This window comes from Scylla paramamosain, chromosome 33 (assembly GCF_035594125.1).
Source record: "Scylla paramamosain isolate STU-SP2022 chromosome 33, ASM3559412v1, whole genome shotgun sequence".
In the NCBI taxonomy this organism is placed as follows: domain Eukaryota; kingdom Metazoa; phylum Arthropoda; class Malacostraca; order Decapoda; family Portunidae; genus Scylla; species Scylla paramamosain.
In genome coordinates this window covers 12,784,868-12,795,694 of record NC_087183.1, presented here as the reverse complement: position 1 = coordinate 12,795,694, position 10,827 = coordinate 12,784,868, and the positions used below count along the sequence as shown (strand labels likewise).

General features: G+C 40.7%; 1 protein-coding gene across 1 annotated transcript in view; it reads left to right on the top strand.

Annotated features, from left to right (window-relative positions):
- The first annotated feature begins 5,997 nt into the window (after positions 1-5,997).
- LOC135089460 (cytoskeleton-associated protein 5-like) overlaps positions 5,998-10,827 on the top strand; it is a 21,741-nt gene continuing 16,911 nt past the window's right edge. Inside the window, exons 1-6 of the mRNA XM_063985039.1 lie at positions 5,998-6,130; positions 9,088-9,158; positions 9,393-9,586; positions 9,808-10,014; positions 10,353-10,524; positions 10,771-10,827. The exon at positions 10,771-10,827 is cut by the window's right edge and continues 73 nt beyond it. Of these exons, the coding sequence (XP_063841109.1) occupies positions 9,102-9,158; positions 9,393-9,586; positions 9,808-10,014; positions 10,353-10,524; positions 10,771-10,827 (687 nt within the window). The 5' untranslated portion in view covers positions 5,998-6,130; positions 9,088-9,101. The remainder of the gene's footprint in view (positions 6,131-9,087; positions 9,159-9,392; positions 9,587-9,807; positions 10,015-10,352; positions 10,525-10,770) is intronic.

Sequence of the window (10,827 nt, the reverse complement as noted above, 5' to 3'; positions counted from 1 at the left end):
CACACACACACCTATCATTTAGAATTCATGTTCACATCTCTTTTTTTCTTTTTTCTTCTCTTTTTGATCTATTTTGCACTTCCTCCTTCTCTTATCTTCTTTGCCATCAGTTAGTATATCTATTTTATCTATATTTATTCATATCTATATATCCATTTATCTTTCCATTTATTTATTTATCTATCTCTATCTATCTATCTATCTATCCATCCACAGATCTATATATCTCTCTTTATCTGCATTTATTTGTTTATTTTTCCTCAATATATGTCTCTTTCCTCTCCTCCACTCTTTCATCTTCCTCCACACTTCTCCGTCTTCCTTCTCCTCATCCTTTCCCGTTTCCTTACCAATCACTCCCCTGAGGTCAAGGTGGCAAAGATCCAGCAAAGGATGGAGAAAGGAAAGAAGAGGAATCATCCTGCGTGATGTAATTATTGACCTTTCGTATGATCCTCACGTCTGAGCTGTGACATTACGAGAGAGAGAGAGAGAGAGAGGAGGGGGGGAAAGCGGCGGTAGAAAGAGACAGATAGAGATTGAAAATAAGATAAAAAAAAAGCCGTGATTATGTAACTTATAAATACAACAATACATTTATCGATTCTTATCAGTGAGATCATATACTTTTTAATCAGTTTCAAGTCTCAAATGTTGTAGGAATGATGTTGTGCATTAATTATGAACAGAGACACCTATATTACTAAGAGTGTTTGTTATGTATGCTTGTTAATCTATATCTATCTATTGGTCTAATCAGTTTATCTGCCTGACCGTTTTCTCTCTCTCTCTCTCTCTCTCTCTCTCTCTCTCTCTCTCTCTCTCTCTCTCTCTCTCTCTCTCTCTCTCTCTCTCTCTCTCTCTTTTAGCCTTTTTCTCTTCTTCTTCGCATCCCTATTCGTTTCCTTCTTCGTATCATTATTATTATTGTTATTGTTATTCATTATCTTTATTATTATTATTATTGTTATTATTCATTGTCTTTATTATTACCATCATCATTCATGGCAGCAAATTCAAATCGGAGGTAGAGAAAGACAAACATCCCCTGCTTTAGCCATGAATCCCCGTGAATGGATGCATGTTTAGAAAGTTGGCTGCACAACCTGCTCGCGTGCGTTCCTGAGTCTGGAGGAGAAACGGTCAGAGGGAACACAGCGAGGAGGGTCAACGGCTTATGGGTCAGAGATGAACTTCCAATGCCTGGTTGTCTGACTCTTCCTTATACCTTGGCCCGCACTCTCACACCTCCCCGCGTCTCGTTATTCTCATCATCACTACTTATAACAGGCTCGAGTGGAAGTTATATGGGTGTTCAAGGGAGTTTTAGTGTTTTTGATGAGGGTTCAGCAATGGTTCTGCACCATTAACGGGAGAAAAATATAATGAGAACACGATTAATCTTTGAAAATAGTCACATTTTTGGCTCTAATGGGGTTTATATGGGTCTTCAAGTTTTCGTCTTTTTTTTATGGTGGTTTAACAAAGGTCCCGCACCATTAATAGGAAAACAGTAATTCCCACTACAGTCTGTTGAAGGTAGTTAAGATATGAAGTCAGTGTTTCAAAATGCGGTCATGTCTTGCTGCTTGTTTCGTCTCCTTCAGTGTTCCGTAATGCTCCTGAAATACCCGTGGGTGGAGCGTGTAATCTTTTCATTAACGCAACGTCTTTCTCTCTCTCTCTCTCTCTCTCTCTCTCTCTCTCTCTCTCTCTCTCTCTCTCTCTCTCTCTGGCAGACGCAGAAAATTGATTTAAGAGCGATATAAATCAGCATTTCCTGTTATGAAGTGCGAAGCTAAATACACACACACACACACAGAGAGAGAGAGAGAGAGAGAGAGAGAGAGAGAGAGAGAGAGAGAGAGAGAGAGAGAGAGAGAGAGAGAGAAACAATTACTTCTTAGTTGAAAATATAATGACCTGTACATGTGAATAGCAGACGAAGCATGGAGTGTGTTTACAAGGACAACAGGAGTGTAAGGCAGCAATGTGTGCGTCCCTGTTCGCGGTTTTATTTACTCCTGCTTGAGATGACGGACGAAGCGGCACTTTTTTTTTTTTTCAACGGGACTACAAATCAGCGTGCCAGTCAGTGTCAGGGAGGAATGTAGAGCTCACTATTATAATTAACATTCTGTTTATTTTACTGATTGGTGTTTTAAGTGCGTGAGTAGAGATATAACACCTGAAAACGTTATTTAAAGCTTGCATTTACTCATTTAAACTCTTATTAACATCAATGACCTATTTTCTTAACAATCAATCTATCTACTTATAAACAAATCATATATATATATATATATATATTATACATACACTAAAAGCGAAACCAATTTTATTATCTCATTCTCCTTAACGAAACACGGCGAATCAAATCCCATCTTCTCTACATACTAAGCCTGGTACAGTGTTAGGGATGATCTGGTGTCGTAAAATTAGCGATGAGGTAGCTATTATTCTGCATTTATTATATACGATAGTTTCCCGTTTGGCACGAGAGCGGATGCGAGGCGGCGGAAGGCTGTACGCTCAGGCTGAGTCACGTGTTTATATCGGTCAGTGGCGAGGCGAGTGGGTCTGATTAGGGGAAAAATTATGGGATGGACCTAAACTGATGAGGAAATGGCTAATGATAGTCGAATATGGAATATAAAACAGCTGATAGTTTGATTATATACATCCTATCTCATTTCCTCACCATATGTCTATCTATCTATTTATCTACCCATCTACTACCTCTGTGTATCATCATTGTTAAGAGCATATTCTGAAACATTTCTGTCCGCATCTTCACTACTTTCAGAAAACTCTAGTTGAAACTAAGCGGGGTTTTTAGGGGTGTTCTTACGGTTCTAGTGGCAGATTAGCATGACTTATATATAATTAAAAGAAGAAACACTCTTGAGAACCTGGCTAATCGTCTCTGTAGCCTTTGAAAATAGTCTTGGTGAGAGAGCAAAGCGTTTCAGAATGCCGACCTAAAGGAAGCCGTCACTAATGGACAACAGTACGAGTATCTGTCCGCAGTGCCGTTGTGTTTCTCCTTATCAGCGGTGTCTTGTATGTACACTATTCACGCGATGGTTCGTTGCATGTTAAGAAGTGGTGTTATTTCGCCCGACAAGTTGCCTTCAGTCAGCACAGATATTGCTTCACATAATTATTTTGATAGATAGATAGATAGGTAATAGATAGATAAATAGATAGATAGATTTGTGAAATTTATGAAGTCCAGGCAGTTTGGCCTTCATCCCCCCCCTCTCAAAAAAAAAAAATTGCTTCCGCCAAATGGCTCCCCGGGGAGAAATTTGCACGCACAAGGAAGACCTGTCGAGAGAGAGAGAGAGAGAGAGAGAGAGAGAGAGAGAGAGAGAGAGAGAGAGAGAGAGAGAGAGAAGTGTAGATGAGATAACATCCGAGACGTTGGACTTGGTGGTGAAGCGTGTATGTGCGTGTATGTGTGTGTGTGTGTGTGTGGAACGCCCAAACTGTCTGCCTTCATCGAGCACTGCAGGACAACACTTGCCTGGCATCACTCACCACTCTCCACCAAGATCCAATGAACAGGAGACGCCCAAGAGCCCTCGTCCACCAAATAAGAAAGGCGCGGCTGCAGATGGAGCTTCGTCACTTCCTACAGCCGCAGCCACCCATCCGCCGCAAGAGACAGGCGGGGGAGACGCTGAACGAGGGAGAGGTGAAGCCCCGCGAGCTGATCAGACGACCCCCATCCCCACCCATCCCTGAGAAACCCAAGAGAAAACGGAACGCTCTTTTCCCAACCTGGTGGCACAAAGTTTTCGGTCCTAAAGATTATGACACCGTGCTAGAGAAATACGCCCTCTGGTTGTATATACGCCAAAGGAAAGAACGCAATGCACAGGAACTCCGCGGAAATAAGCACGCCCACGACCAGCTGAGAGACACGCCCATTGAGAGCCTGTCAGACGAAAACACGGACGATTTCTGTCCCGTGGAGGAGGAGGAGGAAGACCTGAGTCCTCCTACGGGGTGGACTTGCCCCATGGAAGTTTACCCCGATTCCGTGATCCTCTCCCCAGGGTGGCAAGGACCCGGGGACGCCGTCATCAGGAGGCGCAACATGAAGGACATGCTACGCCGAAGAAGGAAGAAGGAAAAGGATTGTAAGGGTGCTGACGAGGACCTCCACCAGTCCTTAAACGTCACTATAGGAGGCTCCACTATCCCAGCCATCAGACACCCATCTTCACCCAAGCACAGAAATACGCCCTGCAAGGTGTGCGCCCGCAGCGTACCACAGGCTCACGCCGCCGTCACTAGCACCCCAACAAAAGCCAGACACTCCCTGTTCTCCTACCTTCCTGTCCTCACCCCCTACATCTATAACGCCATTACCCACACGCCTTACAGAACTCCGCCTCAACTCAAGTCTCACACCTCGCTCTCCCACCCCACCCCTTCCTCACCTGAAGCCCCCCCAAAGAAGCGTTCCCGCATTCATTCAAACTGCCCTGTACGTCCGCCATCCTCCCGCCTCCCCACCACATCCCGCAAACGTAAACGTCTTGATTTTTCGAAGTAATGATCGTGAAGAAAAATGTGTCTTGTTTTCTTCTTGACCATATTGCATTTATTTCTTTATAGGACGTTTTAAGTTTAATATATTTTGTATAGAACGAAGCCAAAGTGTGTGTGTGTGTGTGTGTGTGTGTGTGTGTGTCTGTGTGTGTGTGTGTGAGTGTGTGTGTGTGTGCTATTACATTATTGTTATTGTTATTGTTATCATAAAGGACGTCTTTCCTAAATAAATATAGAATACTGAACCAACACAATTTCATTCTCCAAATAATTATTCGTTTTAATATTGGGGGGAACAAAATATAGTAATTTATGAAGTCTGCAACCCAAAATATCTTGTTGTTGTTGTTGTTGTTGTTGTTGTTGTTGTTGTTGTTGTTGTTGTTGCTACTGTTGTTGTTTTATCTATTATAGTAAAAGGAGAAGAAGACATTCTTTTTTTTTATCTTGCACATTTATTAAAACGGATCTTTTTTTTCCGTATCCTAATGTTTAAAATAATATTGATAGACATATGAATAGACAAATAGACAAGCATACGGGCAGCCAAACAAATACTACAGATAAACATAAATAGATAGATAGATAGATAGATAGATAGATGCAAGTAGATAGATAGGGTAGGGCAGATAACAGACAGACATAGAGGAAAACATGGTGAACGGGGGAAAGGTAGACAGACGCGCAGAGAGAGAGAGAGAGAGAGAGAGAGAGAGAGAGAGAGAGAGAGAGAGAGAGAGAGAATTACAGCATCACAGTCTCCACGGAAAAAAAGTGTCTCAGGGGAAACATACAGCGGGAGAAGCTCTCATGCAGAACAAAAGCAGCTGTTCGGTGGCTGTTGTAAAGCTGACACCCTGCTGCTGTGCGAGAAAGTTTCATATGTGTCAACCATGATGATGATGATGATGGTGATGATGATGATGATGATGATGATGATGATGATGATGATGATAATAATAATAATAATAATAACAATAATAATAATAATAATAATAATATGGGTAATGGGGTTAGTAATCTTTATAATGTCTGTTTGATTAGTCTAAGAAGAGAGAGAGAGAGAGAGAGAGAGAGAGAGAGAGAGAGAGAGAGAGAGAGAGAGAGAGAGAGAGAGAGAGAGAGAGAGAGAGAGAGAGAGAGAGAGAGAGAGAGAGAGAGAGAGAGAGAGAGACCTACATACATACGTACACATACATGCATCACTCACCACACACATATACTCAAATATAAAACTCAAGTACAGTACACGAGACGCCACATGTAACACACCACACACACACACCAAACACACCTACACTCAACATAACTGAGAGAGCAACCATAACACACCAACACACGCACTTACGGGATTTAAAAGTCGAGCCTAGACACCAATTTGAATTTAAAGGGCCCGCGTGTTGGGGGTAACCTTCGCGCGCTCCCATTCGCTGGCGGGCGCGAACTCTCCAGCAGCCAGCCAATCAGAGCACAGTTTACATCTCCCTTAGAGTTTGAACAGCCTGTATTTTCGGGTCAGCTGGAGGGAGGGACGGAGAAATCTCTTGATATTTACCCGATTTTCAAGGTACCCAGGCCTGTGCAGTGGTTATTAATGCACTCCACTTCATTATTAATACCCGGTGGAGGCTACGAGTGTGTGAAATAAGTGCAAAAGGGCGTGATAAGTGAGGAAAATGGCGGAAAACCAGGCACCTGTATAGAGGAGTGGGTGTCTGCCATCACAAAATTGATCAGAAAAAAAAGGATATTACTGTTTTCACGTGAATTCTGACACACGCCTTCTATTGTACCGGCTGTGCTCAGTGACAGCGACCCTGGCATGGCACTGTGGTTGCCCTGAAGTGACCAGTACACTGCTAGATACCCGTGAAGTGAATAGAATAAGTGATGTTTTCCTTTTTTCTTACTTGGGGATGAGTCATATTAATTTCTAACGTGAATGAGTGCCTAGAAGTGCCTGGGAGTGCCGCAGCCCGCCCTTAGGTACCTTAGGGAGTGGTGTGTGATGATTGGGAGGTGTGTGTTATATTGATTGCGTTATGTAAAGCAATGAGAGGAGAGAAATGCGTGAGGTGTGAGGGAGGTTAGGGCGTCTGTGTTTACCTTAGTGTCATCTTACCCTAGTGGGGATGTAGAGGTAAGGGGTTGATCGAGTGATATAATTATTAGGCCAAAATTAGTGTTGGAATGTTAATTTGAAGGAAGTGAGGGAGATAAGTGTGTATTTACCTTACCTTAATGGGAGTGTAGAAAGGTATGATTGAGTTGTAAAATTCTTGAGCCAAAATTAGTGTTGGAATGTTAGTTTGGAGGGAGTGAGAGAGGTAAGGGTATGTGTTCACCTTACCTTACTTTACTTTATCTTACCATAATGTGAGTGGCGAAGTAAGGGTACGATTGAGGTATAAAATATTTGTACTTATGTGCAGAGTAGCTGATCTGTCTAATTTTTTTGCATATGAATAGAATACATACCCTACTTAACATCTGTGGCAGTTTTGGTGGGCGGTCAGCTTCTGGTGGAATGGAGAGAGGAATGACAGATGACAAGAATTTATAGGAGAAAAAAAAAAAAAAAGCTATTTCTGATGTGAATTTCATGTGCATACAAGCTCTGAGTCATATTGTGTGTTGGCACGCATGATGCAGCAGCGCGGGGGATTTAAATCTCTTAAAAGGACTGGTTTCTTTTCATATTCCACAAAAACAGGCATCATGACCAGGTAGTACATGACATCTGCGACATGTTGAACGAAAAAGAGTTAATTTTGTCTGTTTCAAAAATATTCGTCAAAAAATTACCCCAGTCGTCCACTTAAATCAAACTACCTAACTGCCACAATTCAAACTATCTAACTGCTGTGCGAGTTGGACTACCCAACTTCCATGGATGTACTGTACTGGTTGAAACAATAACAAACACAAATGCAGCTTGTTCTGCAATATCGTAATACTCTTTTGTCTGAACAGCAGTTTTTCCTATAAATTTTAATAGATTTTTTTATGATATTTACTCTCGTTTTCTATTACATATACAAGACGCTGTGGCTAGATTAGGTTAAAAGAGGATAAACCATGACATTACACTTAGCATAGAAAATCCTGCAAGAATAGAAAATGTATGTGGTATTAGGGGAGTTAACTTAGCTTTAGGTGAGTGTTCACAGTCTTAGGAGAGTTGACATAGCTTTGGGTGAATGTATGTGTCATTAGATAAGTTTACACGATGTTAGGAACACAAACATTGCATTAGAACTAAGTGTGGGATGATAGGAAGGTTTGCATGATAAGAGATTGAATAGAACATGATGATAAGAGAGTGTATGATATCATATGTGGTGTTAGATCAGTTTATGTGGCATTTGGATACAATACTTCATGTGGGCGGAGTGTGCAGTGGTGAATATGCTCTAACAACAGTGTATGTGGTATATGGATAGTGTATATGGCATTTATATTAGTGTACATGTATGTTATGAATGCATATAAGGATTGTGTATTGTAGTGTTAAGCTGTAATCCTTCTTTTAATGGGAAAGTTCTAGTTAATTGATGTCATGACAACAAACTGACCTAAAATAGTCCGAGATATCCCCTAAATATAAAGTTTCTATTAACTCTCACAAAAATACAGGCATCACAAGAGATTTTATTAAGGATATTTAAGGGCATCTGCCTTTTAAGCATTAGTCATCCTTGTTGCACCTTATTTGGGTGAGGCTCATGTAAGAAAGGTCAATTTTATATGTATCAGATTATTCTCTCATGTTTTTCCTGCAGCCTTTCCTCACTAGGAATCACAAGCTCTTACATGGCTTTCATCCTTATCAAAATAATGAGGACACAGCTAATTCATGGATGTGTCTGTTTCTCCACATGTATTTCACAGTGTGTTTAGCCAGTGTCCACTCTCAAATAACCTGATGTAATGCAAGTAAAGCTGATGATGAGAGACTTTAGGACTCGCAGGAATGGATTAAAGTGAGCTGATTGAGATTCAGGAAATAGAGTGGCATGAATCACCTGACAGATAAGGTGATGGATGAGTAGGACAAGCTGACATATATGTGAACTGTGTCTGCATTTATTTTAAGTTACATGCAGACTTGGTGCACTTATTGTGTGCTACAGATAACATAAGCAAAAAAAAAAAGTGAAGTCAGGGCAATGATATCCTTCCCTGCTTCACATGTTCTTAATAGTACAGTATTGGTAGTAGCAGTTCACTATTTCTTTCTCAGTGATATATATCACAACACAAAGCATTGTACATTATCTTTACAGGCATCCACAATGAAAATAAAGGGAATAAATAGATAGATTCTAAAAATTTGTCATTATAGTTTTTAGAAATGGCTGTATAATGATGAGAAATGTTTCAGAGTGGCTTGTGATAAAGAAACTGTCTCAAATAGCAGCGAAAGGGTTAATATGCTAACTGACAGTAGGGAAGTGGCAAAGGAAGATTTATATCCTCTCCGAAGATACAGAAAGTAATAGTGACTATATTTTGTTGCTTCAGATTGATAGGCCACAATGGAGGAGGACACGGAATACCTGAAGCTGCCCCTCGAGGACCGCTGTGTGCACAAGGTGAGACCTCCATGTTAAGACTTAAATATGATTGTAAACATCAGTATGTCTTACCTTTTTTTTTTTTTTTTTCCCCCTCAGCTCATGTATTTCTGAGCTCTTATGGTACTGTTCCTCTCTAAAATCCTAATACAATATTATCCACACAGCAAATTTCTACCTTTTTCTTTTGTATGATTTTATTTATCATATACATTAATTTTCTTGATCATAACAAAAATTTTGTGTTTCCAGTTATGGAAGGCCCGACTGAATGGCTATGAGGAGTGCACCAAACACTTTGCGAAGATCACAGATGAGCGCTCACCAGAATTCAACAAGTTTGCTCCTCTTATGAAAAAATTTGTCACAGACAGTAATGCTGTTGCACAAGAGAAAGCATTGGAGGCTGTTTTGGCCTTTGCTGAGAATGCCCATGTTGCTGGAAGGTGTGTTTGGCATGAAATTTGGTATATTTTGCAAATTTCAGCTTTAATCTGTTTCAAAATGTAATTTGCATCATTATTGCTTAGGCTCCCCTTGCCATGAAATTATTCCCTTTGGTTTGGTTGCTCTCTTCAGCACTACCAAATCAACTGTACATGAAAAACAGTAGAAGCAAGTTCGTATCATATTGATATTCACAAAGTTTATATTTTATTTACTGCAGGACAGCAGGGGATTGCACTTCTGGCATTGTACAGAAGTGCCTGGCAGCCCCCAAGCGAGGCACACAGGAGAAGGCAATGGATGTGCTGCTCATGTACTGTGAGATTGAGAAGTATGAAGTGGTGCAGGAAGAGCTCATGAAGGGCTTTGCTCAGAAGAACCCCAAGGTAGTGGCTGGCTGTGTACGGGCCCTCACCACTGCCCTCAGGTAAAGTGTTGTACCTTTGCTTTGTGCCTGTCATCCTGTACTGTACTATTCAATATTGGTGGATTGTGATTTATGAATGAGTTAAATTCCTTGAAAATAAATAAATAAATGAAGGCTTGTGCAATTGCAATCAGCTGTAGATTTCATATTATTTCCTGCACTTTCAAACCAAGACAGAGGATGAAATTATTTAATTGGTAATTGAATATCCAGAAATCAAGATGCACCTTATCTTCTAAAACTTATTACATCCTATTTAGAAAGTCCACAAAGATAAACACACTTGCATCAATAACTAAATTCTTGTGTGTATGACGTCAACATTTCATTATCCATAGGGAGTTTGGTCCTAAGGTGATCAACCCCAAGCCACTGATGAAGCAGATGCCCACCATACTGGAGGACCGAGACAAGAATGTGCGAGAGGAGGGCAAGAAGCTGATGGTAGAGCTGTACAGGTGGATTGGACAGGCACTCAAACCTCAGATGTCTTCCCTTAAGCCAGTGCAGGTCAGTCTTTTTTTATTCAGAATCTTGTTGACACTTTGTATCTCACAAACTCCTGTCTTTGCCAAATGCAGAACTAAAAATGCTTTATTGTAGTGTAGAAACAGTTGTAGTCTTATGTATAGATCAAGAGACAGTGTTGATTATTGTATTACATTAGTAAATCTCACATTGTTTTGAAATGTTGGTTAATAGATAAGTTTTAGCAAGATTTTCCAATTTACATGATTTTCTCCACATTGCTTTCAGGTCCAGGAACTTGAGGCTGAGTTTGAGAAGCTTGGTGGTGAGAAGGCAGTGCAGAAT